Source organism: Cydia splendana, chromosome 5, assembly GCF_910591565.1.
Source record: "Cydia splendana chromosome 5, ilCydSple1.2, whole genome shotgun sequence".
NCBI lineage: Eukaryota > Metazoa > Arthropoda > Insecta > Lepidoptera > Tortricidae > Cydia > Cydia splendana.
Window position 1 is genome coordinate 11,973,769 of NC_085964.1, and position 22,618 is coordinate 11,996,386.

A 22,618-nucleotide genomic window follows, 5' to 3' on the forward strand; every position below is an offset into this window, starting at 1 on the left:
TTACTTAGTATGTACTTTTCATAGACACGACATACATTGTCGACACACAAAACTTGTGCAAAATAACAATGCAAGTTACTACTAACTACTACAATATGGTTACCGAACACTTCGCTACAGGCATCCAGTGTAAATCTGACTTCCGACTGTATAATATGTAAATCTCAGCTTCGAAAAATTTCAAGACTCTGCACCCCCAGAACTCTCTACAACACTGCAATTCAAAACGAAAATGTACCTACCCTTAAAGTGACAAGGGTAATGTGTCCAGAGTATTTCTTACCATAATCGTTACATAAGATATAATTAGATCCAGTTCTAACACTTCGCGTTATGCAGCGCTGCGACAACTTAATTGCCTAAATTGTCAGCGGCTTGCTCACAAAGTGAAAAGAACGGAACGTGACGAGGGGTTGGCTCGTCTGTCGTATTGGTCGTACGTCATGCTGTCAGCTCGGCCGTATGGCGATGCATAAAGCCACATAGAGCACCGGCCTGTCTGGTAATAGCTAGCTCCATCAATTAAATGAATTAAGATTCAAACCACCGCCACTTTTGTTTGACAAATGTTCTGACAGTCATTCGTGAAATGTGTGACGCTGATGTTGATGACTTGTCGAAATTATAATTATAGGGATTACGTATTTACGATTATTACATTACAAACATAAAATAAATTTGGTGGAAAATAAAATATTTAAATATTTTCAATCTACTAATCCAATCTCTCGATACAATATACAATATGTAGACAAAGTTATACAGTGCAGCGGAAAGTATTTCTCCGCGAAGGCCGGAGTCCGCAGGCCTAAACCAAAAGGAGCGCCGCCGACCCGGTTGACATGACAAGTATGTCAGTGTAAAAACATCAACAACAACAGCGAAATCCTTAATTTCTTGTTTACAAGTGATTTCTATCGTGTTACTTATTACTACCGATCCCCGTGGCCGAGTCTTGTGAGTGCGTCAGCCTTGAACGTTGTGCTCTTTAAGTGCTTCAAGTGTATACCAGTTCTGCAGTTGGAGGAATCTACTTCGCTTTTGGGAAACGTTCCAACGAATGAAGACATTTAAATGTGTTGTAAATAATTCTCTTTCATTTGCTATTTGTATCTATACTTCTTTGTATTTTTATGTAAATTTTCAATGTTTAATCAAAATGCCCTACCTGAGATCCCGCTCCTGGAATGTCCTATCTGCTGCGACCATAAACGGTACAAAGGCCAACGCGGCCTCAATATTCACTGCGTTCGCGCTCATAGCCCGCGAATCGACCCGCAACTGCCCCCAACAGCGACTAACAACGTGGCAACCAACAGCAACGCTAATACTCACCCGGCTACTAGCTCAATTATATCCCTAGCTCAATTGCTAGCCACCCTTAAGAACGAAACAAAATTGACTAAACGTATACCTAAAGGTGCTCGTTCTTCTGTAGCACGAAGTTTGGCGGAGTGCATAGCCAGAGTGGTAGCAGATAACAGCAATGCTTCTTGGGAACGTCTTTTAACATTTGCCTATCAAAATTTACATATTCCACACATGAAATCAAACCGAAGCTTAACATCAATTATCAAAAGTAACGTAACTCACCCCTCCTTTCCCATACCTCATTCCGTTCACAACCCGACAGACCAAACTACTCGCTTATTATCAACCAACCCAAAGTACAAATGCAAATCGATAGAAAATAAATTATCCGATGGCAACATAAAAGGAGCAACTAGATTACTGTTTTCCAGCGATACCTTGGCGACTTGCTCTCCTGCCGTGCTCAATGACCTGCAAGAGAAACACCCCTCCGTTTCAACATCTTCATTGCAACCCAACCCACCGGCCACCTCTTCCCAGCCACTACAAGTATCGAAAACTGCAATCTTACATGCGATACTCTCCTTTCCAACAGGGTTAGCAGGCGGACTAGACGGAATCTCTCCGCAACACCTAAAAGATTTAACTAGCCCGCTTGCAGGAGATGCCGGTGAGACTTTACTGGATGAGCTAACCGCACTCACAAACCTTATGCTTACGGGTAAAGTTTGCCAAGACATCGTCCCCGTACTATATGGGGCTAATCTTGTTGCGCTCATGAAAAAAGATGGCGGAATACGACCAATTGCAGTTAGATATGAGCGCCGCGCCGGCGCGCCGCCGCCGCCGACAAAATTGTCGCGCCGCCGCCGCCGACGCTGCGCTATCGGCGTGGCATCGGCGTGACTTTGATAGATACTACTACTTTCAGAATAAGATAATATATATTTTATCTAGTTTAGATCTTTAACGGCGCCAGTCTGAATAGCTTATAGACATTCAAAAGGTATTTTAGGTCCGCATAATTCAAAAATATTGATGGTAAATCAAACTTTTCTGTTTCGTAACCACGCTACTAGTGTTAGAGCAATGGAATGACTAATTTTGCCAGCTGGCTAGCTCATCCGTAATTCACCGCGAATTCAATCATTGCAAGCATGGTTTGAATGTCTTTAAAAGGTGTAAAAAGTGGTTAATTTCAGATATTAAGCGTTTTCACGTCCAAAGGTCCGGGCGTTGGCTACGTACGGAAGGGCGTCAGAAACAGAATCGGGTCTCATTTAAGCTTGGCCCTTGTTCTAATTTCAAACTTTGCTCTCTCGTAACCCAATCTATTGCCTCGCATCGCTCGCACAGAAGTAAGACTGAACCTCCAATTTTCGGCCCTGTTTGGAGCCTAACTTTCGGGCTCGCTTTTAAAATGCTTGATCATTGGTTCTTCTCCGATCTTAGCTCCACTGCAGCACGGCCTTTGGCCTCGCACGAATGCACCTGCAGGAAAGCTCCAGGTCTTTAACACTATGGCCTCGGTCTTTATCGGCCTTCGGACTTGCTTACACTGGACCAATAGTTCAATTCCAAGCTCTGCTCTCTTGCAGCTTGGCCTTCGGCCTCGCACAGAAGCTCGCTGTAATCGGCGCTCCGGGCATTCGGCCGTCAGCCAAGTTCACACTTGGCGTTCGATTCTAAGCTGTATGCTTGCTTACCTGCAGCTCAGCCTCTGGCCTCGCATGGGAAGGCGTCGGAATCAGGTCTTCGGTGTTAGGTGGAGCTCGGCCTTGGGCCTCACTTTTTGACATAAATCGGTTTGTTGGGTCGATATTGATTAATGACGGGGCTTGATTTTCCTCACTTCGGCTCTTTGAAATGTCGACCAGACGTTTCCCTGATACAGTCAATCCGCTACTTTTTACTTAGCACTAAAGATAAGGGCCTCGCAAAGATTTTCCGGCTAGGGCCTCGCCAAGATTCAGACCGCCTCTGATGCCGCGCGATACCGTTTATACTATATAAAACTTATTTCCTACCTTTATTCAATAAATTTTGCTTGAAATCGAAAAATGCACTTATTTTATAACTTTCTTACAGCAAAAACATGTTTTTTCGGTAAAATTTTGGGTTAAATTCTTTTTTCATTAATCAAAGGTGTTTCAAGGCCACGCCGCCGATTCGCCGCCGCCGCCGACCGATTTTGACCGGCGCGCCGCCGCCGGCTAAATGCCTATCGACGCTCATATCTAATTGCAGTCGGAAACACATTTCGGCGCCTCACATCAAAAGTTTGTTGCCGTGAGTTTCATTCCCGTCTAACAAGCAAATTTAAACCTACCCAGCTGGGCTTTGGACTTAAAGGAGGGTGTGAAGCGGCAGTACATGCGACTCGCTCTTTTTTAGACAGCCAAAATTTCGAAATTCTCGTGAAAGTTGACGTTAAAAACGCCTTTAATTCCATAGACCGAGACATTTTATTGAACCAAATTGAAAATGATTTGCCAGAAATTTATAGCTACCTTTGGCAATGTTACGGGACCACTTCAAAGCTTATGTATAAAAATAATGAAATACTTTCTTGTGTAGGATGTCAGCAAGGAGACCCACTAGGGCCCGCAATTTTCAGCCTAGCCATCCACCCCGTCATCACTCAGCTCACATCGGACCTAAATCTCTGGTATTTAGACGACGGCACCATCGGTGGCAGTAAGTCATCTGTGTTGGCAGACCTTAAAACTTTAATCGACCGCTTCGCAGAAATCGGTCTTTCAATCAATTTTAATAAGTGTGAAATGTTCATTTCAGAAGCCATTCCGCCCAATACCCGATCCTCTATTATCAACGAGATTAACCAGCTCACACCAAATATTTCCTTTTTAACCCGCGAAACCCTCACACTTTTAGGAGCCCCCATTTTAGACGAATCCATCCCGTTATGCATAAATTCCAAAATAGAAAAATTCTTGAAGTGTTCCAACCTTTTTTATGAAATCAACCCACACATGGCCCTCTACATCTTACGACTATGCCTTTTCTCGCCCAAATTTTTGTACATCCTCCGCTGCGCCCCACTTTGGAAATGCCCCATAATTACTGCAAACATCGACCAAATTTTAAAGGACACCGTTAGTAAAATTCTGAACGTAACCTTCACATCCCCCAGTTGGATCCAAGCTACCCTCCCGATCAAATACGGCGGTCTTGGTATCCGTTTGACGGGCAGTTTAGCTCTCCCGGCCTTTTTGTCGTCTGCCTATAGCACGCTCACCCTCATTGGTGGTATATTACGTACCCCTTCAACCGCTAATGTGTCGGTGTCGTGCCTGGCGGACGCTGAATCGGCTTGGAGTGCAGACCATCCCGTCGAACGGGTACCAGAGGAAAAATCTAGCCAAGCAATATGCGACGTCATAAATATAAAATCGCAACACCAACTCCTACTACAAAACTGCCATAACGACTACGAACGGGCGAGGCTATTAGCCGTTTCCGAAAAGGAATCAGGACATTGGCTGCACGCGCTTCCATCGCGAAACCTTGGCTCCACTCTAGATCCTTCAGCCCTACGCATCGCTGTCTGCCTCCGCCTGGGCTTAAAAATATGCGAGCCCCACGCCTGTAGTCGATGCGCTCAAGCTGTTGATGATTTAGGACGGCACGGCTTACACTGCCAAATGAGCGCAGGCCGACTATATAGACACGCCACATTGAACGACCTGATCCGCCGCGCCCTTTGCACCGCCTCTTTACCCGCAACTCTGGAGCCGTCAGGCCTCTCTGCCACAGATGGCAAGAGACCTGACGGCTGCACTCTTGTGCCCTGGAGCCTTGGCCGCCCTTTAGCGTGGGACGCTACCTGCGTCGATACGCTAGCACCGTCCCACGTTGAGGGATCGGCCCGGAAGCCCGGGACTGCCGCGGACCAGGCCCAGACACTAAAGCGCCGCAAATATGCGTTCCTAACGGACACATACGATTTTGCGGCGCTCGCCATTGAAACACTGGGCCCATGGTCGACCGACACCAAACAGTTAATAAAGGAAGTGTCGGTCAGGCTAATAGGCGTCTCGGGCGACCACAGGGCGGGCTCCTTCTTGGCTCAAAGATTAAGTCTGGCGGTTCAAAGGGGCAACGCCGCCAGCATTCTAGGGTCCATTCCAGAAGCGGGTAGCTTGGGACTCCCAAGTTGGGAGAGATATTTTATATTTAGTAAGTATTTAGTTTTAGTTGTTAGTTTAAGGTTTTGTGTAAGTATTATTTTAACATTGTTGACAACTGAATGGTGTATATAATAAGTGTTCCGCTCGTTACAAACAGGTAAAAAAGAATTATTTAGAAGCTAGATTACCTATACAGGGTGAAATCGGGGTCGTGTAGCAAGAAAGAAAAATAAGACTTGCCACTTAATTAGGAATACAACACTGTAGATTAGAGTGCATTAATTTGTATCTTTTTCGTACATACAAAAATTAAATACAAAATAATTTCTTATTTAGAGTCATGGTCACCCTGTACAGACTTGATAAGACAAACATCTAGTAAAGAAAGTAGTGGTAACTTACGATAATTAATTGATAACACTTATCTTCGGTTTTACATTCAGTGTAAAAGCAATTAAAAAGTTTAAAAAATAATTTAAAGACTTTATTAAAATAATATTACAATCACTGGGACGGAGACTCCACAAGCTTTTAACAAATACGACCAAAACTTAAACATACCTACTTCAGGAGCTGCTCAAAGTGTGATCCGTTTTGCTGTCGACACAATTCGGCTCGTCGCCTTAGGTTATCTTTTAATCTGCCGAGAGCAAAGTGATTCATTTTCACACTTTCAAATGCTCCAATAACTCGCTGACGAAGCTATCGGACTATCGAAGGATAGTGTTGGACTCTTGTTCATACACCAATCTTTTGATTTCGCCCCAGAGAAAAAAATTCAAGGGCATCAGTCGGTACTACGAGCGGCCAATCCAACGTCCCGGGAACAGTTCATCGAGGTAATTGCGTACTCGATGTTCAAAATGAGCCGAAGCACCATCGTTTTGATAGTGTAAGTTATGCAAGTAATGTTCCGGCACTTCTCGCAGAAAATAAATAAATAAATCTCGAGCAGTGGTAGCACGACGTGCTTGGTAATAAAACATTACCATGTCAGACCGCTCAACATTTGAAAACGGATATGCCGCGGGCATTTTTCTGCTTAATTATCTTTAGAATTGCCAGAATTAATGAACTCAATGTACAATCCTTGAATGATTTTATTTATTTTAAAATTTTGACTTTGTCATAACAGTGACGGTTGACATTTCTTACTCGTCTAATCAGTTGTTTATTAAGTAGGTTTTAACATTAATTGTAAGGTAACCATAATTTGTGTTTTCAACTGGGATACTTAAATTGCTGATTAATTAATGGATAGCTGCAATTAGTTAAAAATTAACTTTATACCTAACATCGCATTAATTTACCGAGTTAAGTACAATAGATTTGAATCACGACCCCGATTTCGCCCTGTATAATGAGATAAATAAGGTTAGGTATTACATCAATATAATAAACCGTCATTGTACAAAGAACTACATTCGAGCTATAGATACACCACCTAAAGGGAAAGGTTGTCTGGAAGAGATTACTCTTAAGCGATAAGACCGCCTGTTCCACCTTTATCCAATTGTCTTTGTTTATATGTTACTTGCGTTAGAGCTGTTATTATAACTTCTAATTCCAGTTTAAAAGGAAGACGAGAGGCTCACTCGAGCAGGTATTATCCCAAAAGGATTATGGGCAAATGACAAATATAAGAGGCTTTACCTTAACGGGCATAACTTGTAGGAAGGAAATCTTAATGGCTCGAAAACAGGACTCGTTCAGCACCATTTGACATATTAGTCTGATTAAAATACTAAGCTAAGTAGATACTTCACGTTCAAATTAATTCCTAAGAATCTAAATAGAATCAATTCAATAAAACAACAAAAGTTGCCGGTCCTAGTGAAACAGAAAGATGAATATCGCGTATAGTCAATCAATTTAATTCAGTTGGAAATAATCGATAGCTATCTGAGAAGACCACCCACGTGGCCGGCTGAGGGAACTACCATCTACACAACGCGCCCACTAAATGCTGGGCATTTGGGATAATTGGCGTCCGCTGGACAGTGAATAATACTTTGCTCAATTCGTCACTAACGTACATATAGGTAAATATATAACATTCTCACCGATTTTACGGTAGTCATAAACACTTTAAAATAGTACATAAAAAGTAGGTAACCAAAGTTTATGTCCGTCGAATAGTGCGCCATATTTATTAACAAACCAAGCATTTGCATTCAAAAATAAATTGTGATGTTAAATAAAGTTTTTCTATGTCTATGTCTATATTTATGTCTAAAAAAATAAATGCATTCATAAACGACGCTTTCACGTTTGGCGATTTGTAAAGCAAGTATGATTAATTTTTAAGGAACATTTGTGTCAAGGTCCAGTTCTGGAACTTCTCAAACCGTGATGGATTCAAATCCACACCTTGAAACTTGAAACGTACCTACCCGAAGCGTAAAATCCTTTCTTAGATCGGTTTTCTTTAAAAGAAGATTATATTTAAAGAAATAAATTATATTTAAATAAATAAACCAATTGAAGTAAACCTTTGTGAAGGATTGAACGGATAGTTTGGCAGTAGGTAAGGTTCTCATTCATTACAATGCCCGTTTGTTGCTAGTTGTTTGGTATAGGGGTAAAGTCAATAATAGAACACAATAATAAAAAAAAAATACCCGCAGTAACTAAGAATAGCCATATTATGACTATAATTTGTCCAATAGAAAAATAGTCAAGGGTTATTTTTGCGGCTTCATTGTGTCGAGTTGAAGTGTCATAAATAATGTTCCCTGCACTCGAAGCAAAGTTACGAGCGGCAGCACCAGGTGGCGGAACTTATATTTAGGCTCTTTATGTACCAATATGAGGAATAAAACTTTATTACTTCCATTCATGCCGTTTCTTTATCGTTGAACGATCATAGTTCTCAATATTTTTTTTTTTATTTTGTGCACGGGCCGCGTTACGGTCACGTCGTGAAGCGTCACCGAAGTGACTCCTAACACAAGCGAAACATTTTTAATCACCCAAAGTAACACCAGGCAGCTGTTGAGCATGTTCCGCGAAGCGTACTGTTTTTTGTTTGGGCCAGATGTTTTTGCGCGGACACAGCTAAAATTTCAGTGATGAAACCTACACCCGAGTAATCCAATACGTCGTCATTAAAAAGGTGACAACCTGTTAATACTAAAATGTCGTAAAACTAGATCACTACTGGAGTGAAATACGAGCAAGGACAATAAAGTTCGAGCGTTAATTTGTGAGATGATATGGATAACCAAAGTTTATTGCTTTCGGTCGGGCGGTCAACATTTGTCGATACAAAAACTTCTGAATGTAGCTTGATTTTCCCACAAACTTAGTACGCGATAGAAGCCTTTGACGTTAAACGAGGTCTCATGAGCAATCAACATTCAACCAAAGATGTGTGGGTACTTTAGCCTAGACAGCGTATCCTTAATCAAAGTGATATATGTACGGCATTGTATAGAGCAGTTTGTATTGCGCATTACGCATATAATTAGATGCTGCGCTGCCGCTCCTGTGCCGCTGCCGAGTGCATGTTGTTCATTAGGGCCGCCATTAAGTACCTGTGAACTGACCGGACCACTTCCGCACAACAAACGGTTCCTACACTCGTATTGCGCAACATCCGCTCCCGATTCTAAACCATGCATTAACAATTAATTCACGAATTAGATGATAGAGCACGAATAGAATATAGCACTCGTTTGTTGTGATGCATCGTGTTTGGCATGAGAAGATCGGTTCTGAACTAAGAATATAATTTCTTGTAAATTTTTATTTCTATGGATTTAATTTGCTGTTAATTAAATTTTTCAGTTTCTACTTGTTTTTTAAAGGTAATTCGCTAGGTTAACGTTCATATAACCAAGTTTAAAAACACATTTTGTCGTAATTGTTATTCAAACCAACGTGTCCATCAATATTCAATAATGAATGAATCAAAATTGGGCATCAATGCTATCGGATTCCTTTCAAGTACGCAGTACACTAACGCTGCCCAAACATTCCGTCAAATGTACACTATGTGTGCTATGATGAGTAATGCTCGCTCTGAGTCGAACAATGAGCGACAAAGCGCTCAGTCTGTCATCAGTTGAATGTGAAGTAATCTCGTTCCCATCGGCCGGCGCAGGCGCAGTGGTCCTGGAGCCGCAGGAATGTGCCGTAAATCATCTCGTTTATCCGTACGCGCTAGGGTTGTCGGCGTTATTTGTGAAGTCGAGGCTTCAAGTAGCCGATGTTGAAGATAGCATTCAGGTGTTTGGTAAAACATTTGAAAGAACATTACTCATTTATTGTGAGGTAAACAATTTCATTAGCTTGTGTACTTATTTGAATTAAGTAGTATTTAAAAAGAATTGCATTAATTACCTATATCAATTGTACTACCTACATCCTTGATTTGAAACTTTGTCTACAGAATATCCCTACATAAGTAATAAATCTTCTGGAATGTGGCAGCCCTAATAGATTCCCGCATAGCTGCACTCACATCGCGTTGCATTCAGCCATATCATATCAATGGGCAATTTAATTTCATTTACTCTTCCCATATTGAGAGACATAGTAACTATAAGTAGTATCATTTGCAAACAGAAGAAAACAAATCAGATTAACTGATACTCGCATAGGTATCAGCCATTACAAAAGCAAGATAAAGTTTTAATAAAACTTTTTGCTAGTAAGTATTGACGTTAAGGCTAATCTGTATGCACATTGCACATTGTACGTAAGAAACCAGCATGACTTCCAACAGTTCACGGCACACGTGACGACAATAAACAAACAGAACGCCGTCTAAAACTTATGCAATATAGAAACTGTATACAGATTTACGAGTTCCTATAAATAGTTGACGATTCAATATTGAAAGTGCGCGGGGTGACAGTCGTATCTGTGATTCGAATAACAATAGTAGGTAATAAGTAGGTATATTTATTTTAATACAACTTTTGCATGTTGCATGTTGGTTGGCCCAGATATTCGTGACGCCTATCCTAGATTAAAAAACAACCGCCGGTCACAGGATGGGTAACTTTGGTGGAGTGGTTACTTAGTTTATGCTTCTCTGGATTAGAAGGCACGTAAAACCGGTGATTCTTCTTCCAGTCCTTAACCCAGTTAAAGGCTTTCAGGCAGCTTGAAAACTTGTAATGGAAGTTCTAACACTCTCTAATAGCTTTCCTAAATAAACAAATTGCTTATGTCAGTTGTCGGAATTAAATAGGTACTCGATGGAGTCCTAGTTACCTTTAATAGGAGGTCCCATTTTCCTCTCTGGATATTGACATTATGGAAAATATTTTTGCATAATTTGGCGTATATTAATAACCATAATATATGAGCTGTGCTTTGCCCCTTTGTTTGACTTTGTATAAAAAAGTTTAATGCGACAACTTTTAACGTGCTCATTATTTGCATTGTTTATACATAATCAGAATGCTCTGTTTTTGACTCGAATTTACATCATTAATTAATATTATCTATCACAGTAATCAATATACCTAAGTAACTGACAAGGAAGGTTATCTGAACTGGCTATCGCCCGTATTATTTTACTCTCTTTGACAGGCTGCACCGAAATCATTTTGTTACTGCGCCCGGCCAACGGATCAATGCTTCTGTGTAATGAAGCAATTTTGGTATTATTCCGATTGGTGTGGTGGCGTTGGTGCGAGACCGTGTCATTATATTACCGCTCTATCATCCGAAATGGCTTATATTCATTGGATTTACGGATTTTATTGGTTGTTTTCATTTTTAAGCAGCTACAATGTTCGCGGCGCGGCGTGATGTCGATATTGTCAACGCAACAATCGTGGTTGGCAATGAAATCCGAAACGGCCACAGCATTTCCAGATAAGAATAAAAACACGCGGCTCTAACTCGTGTGCGTACCTCCAAACCACGCAATTATAACGTTTTCCTTAAAAACACAGATAGGTATTAGGTTTTATGGAAAATAGGTATCTAAATATTGTAAACAACAAAATATAATACTACCTATTACGTTAGATTTTTAGGAATAAGTATTTTTCTTAATCGTCTTTTACAAAAATGTCGTTACATAATTAAAACTACCATGGTTCAACTAACACAAAATGAATTATCTTCACAATCTATTCTTTTAGCATTGATACACAAACGCAAACTTTTGTTAAAATTATCATCAATATACCGCAATAGAAATGTTTATCAACGTATTTTTGGACCACCACCGTATTAAAATATTTATAATCACGTCGCCTTCTAGTGAATTGAAGACATATTATAGTAACAATATATTATTTTATAACGAATCGATAATAATTAGTTTAAACACAGCATGACATCTGTCAAACTGAATCAATAACGCTACAGTCTCATCCATCGGCAATTGTGAATCGAACAATAACGTCTAATACATAGCGGGGTTAATTAGGTGGATGCGTCAAAAGCGCCGCCGCTGAAAGGCTCCATTGTGCAGGCGGCGCACGCGCACGCAGATGCTCCTAATTAACTTATAAACGTTGGATAGATAAAGTACGAGTGCGTACACTAACACAATAGCGCCATGCAGCACAAGACTTGAGCACGGCAGCAGTATCACAGCGATTAGTATTTTAACTTGCAAATTTAACATATTTAGACAAAAGCCAACCAACAATCAGCCATCTTAACCGGTATAGTTAAGGTTGATTTCTAAGCACAGTAGCGATTAGCGAAACCGAGACCTACATTATGTTAGTGACATACAAATGAAACACGATCAGCAGCTTGTAGTGGTAACAACATGAGACGAAAGATGCTGTGCTCTCGAGATAATGTAAACAGTGCACACTTGTGCATTTACGCTGTGCCAAACTCTCAAACGGGGTCAAGATACTGATTACAGCAATTGTACTGTGCCTTTAGTATTTGCTCAGTGGCCCAAGTAGGTACGTGAGTAAATAAGATGCACGCACTCCCGGTTAAGAACACCACGTCCAGTGAACACTCGGCATCTGTATTTGAACAGAGCAGATTGCTTTAATGTGGGCCATATTATATAAATATAGCTCATGCAGTACGTTCCTTCAGGTACTTACTCGTTTCGTAACCTGTAATGGATTTGTTAGAAAATTTAATGTAGTGAAAAACAGTTTGTACAACTTACATAGAAAGAACGGAGTAGGTAGGTGCCTACAGGATTTTATATAAATTCCTATAGACAATAAATAAGCGAAAACTTTCAGCTACAAACTCATATAAAAATGTTGTAAGTAGGTATTTTAATTTAATAAGAGTGGTTTTCAAGAAGTTATTCCTTTAAGGAGGAGATTATTTATCAAAGCTAACTAGGCAAAGAAAAGAACGCGAGCTAATTCATTAATTAATTTATTTTAAAACGACACAAAATAGCATTTTCCAGCCTAATATTTCTTAAATGCATTGAAAAATGTTTTATAAATGGGATATTTTTTGCAATACCTATCCTAAAACACTCTGAAGCGATAAAATACATATTATTATTTTTGGCCACTGCACTAAGCTAATAGACCTACTTAATGTACTTATAGATAAACCAACAGCCAGCCAAGTAGGGTTCCTCTAATAGAATGAGAAACGTTTTTCAAAAAACAACTCTACAAGTTAATGTAGATATGTACTTAGTTTGTAATTCCGTGCAAAGAACTCGAATAACAACAAATTACAATCATAATTTACACAACTGGGTTAAACGAAAGTTAAATATGGAACAATAAAGAAGCCAGTATTTAATAAAATAATCAGTAGACAAGCAGTGGGCAGGTCAGTGGGTATGTACCTAATGTTGGTGACAATGAACTTGCCGGCGGCGCCTGCGCCGTGGGCGCTGCACTTGTGCTTGCGCAAGCGTTTGGGAAGCGGCCGGGCATGCGACATCACACTAGTCGCATTAGCATTCTACCGTTAACTCCGCTGCATCCAAGGGCGCCCTAGACTTAACGCTTGTACTAAAATGGCCGCAGCCTACTTATGGCAATCTATCCCCGTTCGATTAAGGCTTGTAAATTATAATTTTATTTTAATAAGCATAACACATTAACTAGCTTGCTCAACTATCGGTACCTATTAACAGTATTGATATAGCTGCTCCTCTGAAAATATTAACTGACATTATTTATCTACTTTCAGGTTATTTCAGCTCGTTTAAGACGCTGTATTTAATTTTAGTGTATTGTACATATTAATCGTATATGAGACGTCGCGAATGGTGTGTCAGTCACAACTGACTGTATAACATCAAACTTGTTCACCTAGAAATAAACAAATTAGCCGTAATAAAGGTATCAGTTCATATGTCTAAGTAATATCCTCGTCTGTCTTTAACCAGGATTGTTGGTAGTGGCCAATTGGTCAAGGACCATGGTTATGTGAGTATATCGTCGGACACCCTAAGACAAAAATCAACACTGTTTGACACCTAATGGGATCCAGTAAAGAGACTTTGCCTATAATAAGTAATATCTCGGAGACCGAGCTTTGCTCGGAAAACATATAAAAACTCAAAAATGCGCCTTTTCCCAGAGATAAAACCTAGTTTGATCGATTTTTCGACCCCCCAAAACCCCAAAATTTATCGAAATCATTAGAGCTGTTTCCGAGATCCCAGAAATATATATATATATATAAATAAGAATTGCTCGTTTAAAGGTATTAGATTTATTCACTTTAATAAGTAGGTACTGTACATACGTACTGTACATGTTACGTTAAAAGTGCCTAGAACAATAGGTAGCTATTTAATGGCAAGCAATAAATATTTAATAACCAGCTCTTGATAAGCGAATAGAATGGCACTGCTATTTGGAATTACGCTTTACTATTTCTTTACATAAGTACATAGGTACTATTTACTTGGTAGCTATTTGCCTACTGCCTGATACAAGCTATTGTTGTGTCGCTAATTTATACATGAATTTTAAATGAAGTGACTGTCAGAGCAGACGAAGTTGTTATTGGCAAGTGCCTACTCGTAGTGCCTGAAACAAGTACAATAATTACCGAACTTAAGTCTAAGCATAGGTAGTCTATATTAGTGGGTGCCTATATCACAATACTGGCCTACCCACATGAAGTTAACCATACATTGTGGTTACCCTTAGAGCGGTGGTAGCCGAGTGGATCTGACGTCCGACTTTCAATCCGGAGGTCGCAGGTTCAAATCCTGGCTCGTACCAATGAGTTTTTCGGAACTTATGTACGAAATATCATTTGATATTTACCACTAGCTTTTCGGTGAAGGAAAACATCGTGAGGAAACCTGCATACATCTGCGAAGAAATTCAAAGGTGTATGTGAAGTCCTCAATCCGCATTGGGCTAGCGTGGGGACTATAGCCCAAGCCCTCTCGCGCATGAGAGGAGGCCTGTGCCCAGCAGTGGGACGTATATAGGCTGAAATGATGATGATGACCCTTAGAAAACGAATGCTCTGACATGATTGCATAGATACCTATATATCACAACGCTAAAACTCTCAAAAATATCTTAGCGACGATTCTATTACATTGTCAATAACGTCGCTGTCGAGATAGATTTGTAATAAATTTAATTTATTAATAATAATCTTTAAAAAAAATCCCTTAAAAATAGTCAAGATAAGCAAGAGTTAATATGAATTGTCTTATTCAAATTAACCAAAGGAAAAATATACAACTCATTTTGAAATTGAAAAGGCATTCATGCTTAGTCACGGAAAATATGAAGACAAAAAGAGTTGTACAAAGATTGTATTGTAGGCATTGTAGCGTGCAGCACCGAGCTTAATGTGGATCGACGGCGGTGGTCGCTCGCGGCCTGCACCAATTATATCTCATTGTGTCCATAGGGCTGGAGCTCGCGTGGGAATTCAGGATACCCCGACCTAGAAATCCCTTCAAAATAGAAAAAGAGGCAAGAGCCTACATTCTGCTCTTGATCTAATCCAAATCTGATCATAACTCTACGGTATTCAGCGCAATGCATTCGCACGCATTTGGTTTAGCATTTGTAGAGTTTACCTGCATGGACCAAAACGATTTTAATATAATAGCAATATCTAAAATTTTCAGCAGCAGTTTGAGCAGACCCTAAGTGTTTACTATGTTATATACCATGTTTACAGTTTCGCTATTCTATTACCTACCTTCTCACGTAGGTAACGTAGCGTATAGTAGGTAGTAATTGTGGAGTAGACAGTGTTTAATTTAAGGGTTGATAAGATAGTTTTTAGTTAAGGTAGCTTAGCCACAATTCACTTGCTCGTTAAAACTCAAAATTTATTATACATACATACTTTCAATGAAAGCGTTCATTTAGACTGCGAACACCTACATATACTTACAGATTAGATGTAAAATGTTTTATGGGTAAGTAAGTAGTACGGGTACCTAATCCCGTTTTACTGTCCATGTGGGTATAGCCGCTTTATAACCAATTTACACTTGAGTCAATAATGGTACAACAGATACAAGCGAAGTGAGACCTAATGTACACTTAACCGAATTATTTTACTCGCCAATTATTTTAATTTCCAAACGTTGATCGATATCGATATACTACCTATATTTTAGCTAATTATCAATACAATAAATATGTACTTATATTCATGTACTTGTTCTATTTTTTTATGTCAGCCGCACGCCGCACTAACTTAACTTTAAGAAAAAGGCAGGTTAAATCGCCTAGGACTCTTAGGTTAAGCGGAAATAGGGATGGCATATTCACCTGAATTAGGTGCAGCGGCCCACTGACTCTGCAGGTCGGTGCTGGAGGTTGGTATCCCCAGAAACAATTCCACGGCATTTTGTAGCATTTCTTAACTCGCACTTTTCCCACTAAATTTTAACTACATTTTGGATATAAATATTCAGAAATATCGTTTAGATTATTTATTTTTCAATCACCGAAGTGATTAAAATTTAAGAGGCATTGTTGTTGAAGACGATATCGCAGTTACTATCGGATGTTTCGTTCCTCGATGGACCGCCCGCCGCTAGGAGCGGCCGATCGGGAGCACGGGCGTATTTTAACTGAGTCGGGCCGGTAGAGCTCCGCGGTTGATACCATATATCACTAACTTTACCTTGTTAACTTAACTGCTGCACTCAATTTCGCGTGGGTACTTTGTTCTTTGTAGAAGATTGAGGTGTATTCAGATTAAAATAATCGAACCTGAATCCAGCTCTCGATAACTACAAGTAAGAAGGAAAATCTCTTTTAAATAGCGATTCAGGTTCTCTACCCGTGTTTGAATTCAAGTTTTTACGGATTTTTCAATGATTTTTAAGATTAAATTGTATTAGTAGTTAGAAAAAGATTAGAGTTAGGTACCTAATGATAAGATTAATTCATCCAAGCTGGTCCCTTATTATTATTACTTATAGGTATACTCGTATTGAGGAACTCTACATTAATTGAGATACCGCCATCCAGTGATTATTAGTCACCATAACGGGCTATGAGAGTCAGAGCCCCAGTTTAATCAGTTTTCGTACTTTCTTACCAGAAATAGGTATACCTAAGTTTGTGCTATTCCCGACTTTCCAACAATTGTATTTTGTACTAGGTAGAAATAGGTATACCTAAGTTTGTGCTATTCCCGACTTTCCAACAATTGTATTTTGTTTGCACACGCAACACAGTTACTTTTTGTGTATTCGAAATACTTATATACACAAAAAGTAACTGTGTTGAAACTTGCAAAAGAAAGGAAACGATAAGTTACTTTTGCACAAATGGGATTGAAACAGTGGAACTTTTTGCTTATCAACTGATTGATGGCACCCTATGGTGACGGCGGAAACTACAGGTAAGAGGCTAATTGGCAAAAGCTGCCATTTCAATCGGTGCCACTTCCTTCACGCGCCGGACCCTCATAAATAAAGATCCATTGTCAACCAAAAAATAAAACCAAAGTTTTTAGTGACACGGACACTTTTAAATCAATCGTGTCGCAACGGTATAACATGAAATTCGTTATCTTAGAGGTATGTTTATGTTTTTATGCTATACGCATTCGTGCGCTCTATTCTGTACGATATGGCTTTTATGGATATGACATTAACATGCATACAGCACTTAAAGTCCATTAAACAAATCTGGAGGATTACATCGACTACTTGCTTTATCTCGGCGCTCTCAAAGTCAAGCTTTCGATTTGAATCGTAGGATACTTCAGATGAGAAGACACTGTTACAGCTATTACATGTCATGACTCACATGACCAAATATTTGTCTCTTGATCTTAAAATAAAATTTATTATAATTTTATGATTTCATAAATTATGTTTCAGTTTCCAGTTAGTTACCTACTTAATGCAAAAATACAATAATTGTATATTCTAAAACAAGTCATATTCTAGGTAGGTTCCAATTTTAATCAAATTAATTGTTAACTTATTACACTAATTTACTAATATTGTTTTACTAATTTACTATTTTTTATAGTTACTCTCTTAGCTACTTCAATGTAAGTAGTTTTTGTTGGTCCCCTTGGCTTGAATATGAATATGCAAAATCAAAATTCGGTAAGTTACTAACTAAACATTAGTGCGAGTGTTTGTTTGCCGTGACGTGACTGCTGACTGAACGTAGCGGATTTAATGTTCAACGCCAATTTGAGCATAAAAAACACAAACACCTGCTTTGGTGGGAATGAAGGATTAAGAACTGATTTGATGGAATTTCGTACAATGCTTATACTTAAAATACAGTAAGGTGCAGCGGGGCAATTTCGACTGCGGGAAAATTTCAACTACTTAATCAAAATATCTTCCATGTTTTACATTATTAACTAGAGTCACACACAATACATCTTTTTCGCTATCTGGACATATATGGCACTCTAGTTAATAATGTAAAACATGGAAGATATTTCGATTAGTTGAAATTACCCCACTACACCTTATTCCAAAAAAACATACATGTACCTAGGTCCCGATCGCCGTTGTCGAGCGATTTTAGTTTGTATATAGGTAATATGTGTAGGTAAGTATTTTTAATCTATGTGTATTTTAAATGATTGATAAATATTAATAAAAATGTAGCTCTCTATAACCCAAAAACAAGTCTCAAATTTCTATCAAACGGCGAAGTAAATAAAACGCGAGATAATTGCAAACAAAAAACAAACCTCATAGTGATGTGGCGGGACAGCAAGCGGTGGCCGCTGCCGCTCCTGCGACCACAGACAATTCCAGGGCATTCCTAATAACTCGCTAACTTCTCGCTTTCTGACCTCCTCGAAGTTTTATTTCTAATTTGTTTTTACACTTTATAGCAAGCCATTAAAAACCTCGTAAAAACACAATAACGGCAATTTTCATACATTTTATGCACCAACATGGTAATGTCAAAACCTAAGCTTTATTTGTAAATATTACGTAATCAGTTTTAAGGTTTATTGCGCGAGTTTAATAGTATACGCGTGCAACAGGATCGGTACGCACGCATGCGTGCGTGCCGCCGGCCGGCTACCTCGGGACTAGGTAGGCTCGGGACTCTGGAATCGGGACTTACCGTGAACCCAAACCTTCCCGACGCCCCGGGCTCGGCTTTCGAGGGCGCGCCACTTGTCAAGATACAATGGAACCATATTGTTTTAATAAGTTGTTGTGATTATGACTGATATGCGGTCAGCCCATGAAAATGTTGAGCACATTTAGAATAGAACCTTGTCATTTTCTAATTGAAATTTTGCATTGTATTCTGATTTTAATAATAGGTTAAAAATTACACCCATATCTAATCTAGATCTATTTGTTAACCTGTTATAATTTACTATGACAACGGTAAAATCCTGCTGAAATTCTAATTACAAATGCATATATGATATTATAGAGTCGGAAATCACTTTGTATGGGTTGGGTACCTTACCTACCTACCTATTTGGGTAATTTCTAATTTTATTATTTGTTATTTATAGCGGCGATAGAATAACATAAAACACTGTGGTAATGTAAAATGTCTTCTTACCTATAATGGTTTAATTTGAAATAGAGTGCCCTAACAGACAAGACAGCGGTCGAACAACGTAAGCTCAGTCATTTGAATTTTCGGGTACCTATACCTACAATAGGTACAAATGCTCTTTATTAATTATTACACAACCTCAGAATAAATGTAAAAGACAGAGGTAAACAACAGGCGGCCTTACCTATGTACCTACCTACCTAAATAGGTATCAAAAATAATATGAACCAGAAAACCTTTATGTTTGCAGATACTGGTTGCGGTAATCACTTATTCTTATAAATAATGGTAGAAGTGTAGACCTTTATTAAGCAAACCAAGGAATCTACGACGAGGGCTCTCCCATCACGAACGTTTCAAAGGTATTTCGGTAATTCGATAACCAAAGAGATAGGTACTCTAACCCGAACATCAATGCCCTCGACCTCCATCTTTATCGCAGAATAACATATAATCTTGAACCGTAGCTCTATCTTCATAATATGCAATACCTATTACCTACATAATTATGATAATCTGGCGGTCATGTCACTCTTGATAATTCCGAGCGCTGACATAGGTTCAAGTGGAAAGGTTTCCCGAGGGTAGGTATTTTGTAGTTTCCAGCTCGAGGATTAAATTCACCTATTTACATAATTTGGGCTCTCATATCAGTAAAATATTGTAATTCCCTGACTTGTACGTTGATAATATGCCTCCCTATTACTCATACTAGTAGCAGGGATGCTCATACAACAAATTTAGGCCAATTTACGTGTAATTCCAACTGACCTCGTCAATTAATTTACTTTATCGACGGTGAATACGTTCATTAGACCAATCAGTAAGTTCAGAAATGCCTAAGTAGGTAAACAATTTTGAAGTCAATGTTTTATCTAGCTGCTGCTGAACTAGTGATGTGCCGAGAGTAAAATACCATTACCGGTATTTTACCATTTGGGAATATTACCAGTAAATTACCATTCTTCCCGGTAATATTCCCAAAAGCGGGTAATATACTCGTACTTGAACGCTTATGTTATTACTAAATAAATAAAATAAATAAAATAAATAAAATAAATAAAATAAATAAAATAAATAAAATAAATAAAATAAATAAAATAAATAAAATAAATAAAATAAATAAAATAAATAAAATAAATAAAATAAATAAAATAAATAAAATAAATAAAATAAATAAAATAAATAAAATAAATAAAATAAATAAAATAAATAAAATAAATAAAATAAATAAAATAAATAAAATAAATAAAATAAATAAAATAAATAAAATAAATAAAATAAATAAAATAAATAAAATAAATAAAATAAATAAAATAAATAAAATAAATAAAATAAATAAAATAAATAAAATAAATAAAATAAATAAAATAAATAAAATAAATAAAATAAATAAAATAAATAAAATAAATAAAATAAATAAAATAAATAAAATAAATAAAATAAATAAAATAAATAAAATAAATAAAATAAATAAAATAAATAAAATAAATAAAATAAATAAAATAAATAAAATAAATAAAATAAATAAAATAAATAAAATAAATAAAATAAATAAAATAAATAAAATAAATAAAATAAATAAAATAAATAAAATAAATAAAATAAATAAAATAAATAAAATAAATAAAATAAATAAAATAAATAAAATAAATAAAATAAATAAAATAAATAAAATAAATAAAATAAATAAAATAAATAAAATAAATAAAATAAATAAAATAAATAAAATAAATAAAATAAATAAAATAAATAAAATAAATAAAATAAATAAAATAAATAAAATAAATAAAATAAATAAAATAAATAAAATAAATAAAATAAATAAAATAAATAAAATAAATAAAATAAATAAAATAAATAAAATAAATAAAATAAATAAAATATATAAAATAAATAAAATAAATAAAATAAATAAAACAAATAAAACAAATGAATTATATAAAAAATATAAAATAAATATATAAAAAAAAACAAATATACACGCTCAAAATAAGAATATAATTATATCAATTAAGCTATAAAAAATTACCACTTAAAAACGTATAAAAACAATGGCATTGTACTACACCTTACCTACTCATAAAAATGTGATGATTATTATTAAATCAATGTGATTTTTACATTTTCGTTTTAGTTTTACAAAAATTCTAGTATTATTTATTGAGTGGTTTTGACTGAAACTGGTTTTGACTATGCCCACTTGCCCAGACAAGGGGAATACTTCCTAGTAATATTGGTAAAATACCGAGTAACATTGGGAAAATTACCAGTAGTTTTGGGAATTTACTAGAAAAGTAAACCTATGTTGATTGTTTGCACTTCGTATGATGCATTTGTTGACAAGTAATGATTTAATGTAAAACAACTTATGTTGACATTTACTTAATTTGAATATTACCGTAAATTACTGATTCTGGGTAATCTTACCGGTAACATTACTGGGTATTTTACCACCTTGGGTATTTTACCGGTAACGGCACATCACTATGCTGAACGCTATCTTGTGAAGTGGTTATAGGTAATTGAACAGTAGCCTTGCGATAAAAATCATAAAAATACGTTTTATTTCAGTGAATAGGTTGGTACTTGTGTATGGAAGAGGTACTTAATTACAGAAAAAATTCACAGATTTCGTGCCTCACACGACTATCGAGCACATTGGAAATGAATCTACGGAATTCGAAAAAATATTGTCGCTGAGCGACGTGAAAGTCTGGATAAGGAAAAAGTTACAAAATAAAACTACAACGTTGAATGATAATTATTTTATTCTTAGATTAACACAAGTATCCTGGACATAACGCATGTGAACAAACAAATTGCAAAATTTCCACACGCGTATCGAAGTTTGAATAATTGTCGCCGTGGCGCATAAGTATAGGTACATATTTCATTTTTCGATTATTAAGCAGGATATATTAATGTTCAAAGTACAAGAAAATTATTACACGGCAAATCCGTCCGTAGTCAACTCGAGAAGTGGTAGCCACATCGCCGTTATCGTCACTCGAGTCTTGATCGGCAGCGGCCCATTTGCTGCAAGATATGAAATTTTCTTGATAGCAGTTTGACGCGACGAGAGATAACCATAACAGCGTTTGTCTATGTTGCACCAAACCTGAGTTCCAATAGGTACTACCAGGGTTCAGCATCAGCTATCTTGGGTAATACTCTACCATGTGATCATCATGACGAATCGGATGTCCAAAACAGCGCGTGCCTATG

At 37.4% G+C, this 22,618-nt stretch overlaps 1 protein-coding gene across 2 annotated transcripts in view; it reads right to left on the reverse strand.

Moving 5' to 3' along the window:
• Nucleotides 1–18,638, reverse strand: part of LOC134790650 (tensin-1) — a 127,563-nt gene extending 108,925 nt beyond the window's left edge. Inside the window, exon 1 of one of the 2 annotated variants that reach the window (XM_063761515.1) lies at nucleotides 18,552–18,638. In XM_063761515.1, the coding sequence (XP_063617585.1) occupies nucleotides 18,552–18,623 (72 nt within the window). In that variant the 5' untranslated portion in view covers nucleotides 18,624–18,638. Of the gene's footprint in view, nucleotides 1–16,144; nucleotides 16,321–18,551 lie in introns of those variants that run through there. The other variant, XM_063761514.1, reaches the window with a different exon arrangement.
• Between the last annotated feature and the right edge of the window lie 3,980 nt (nucleotides 18,639–22,618).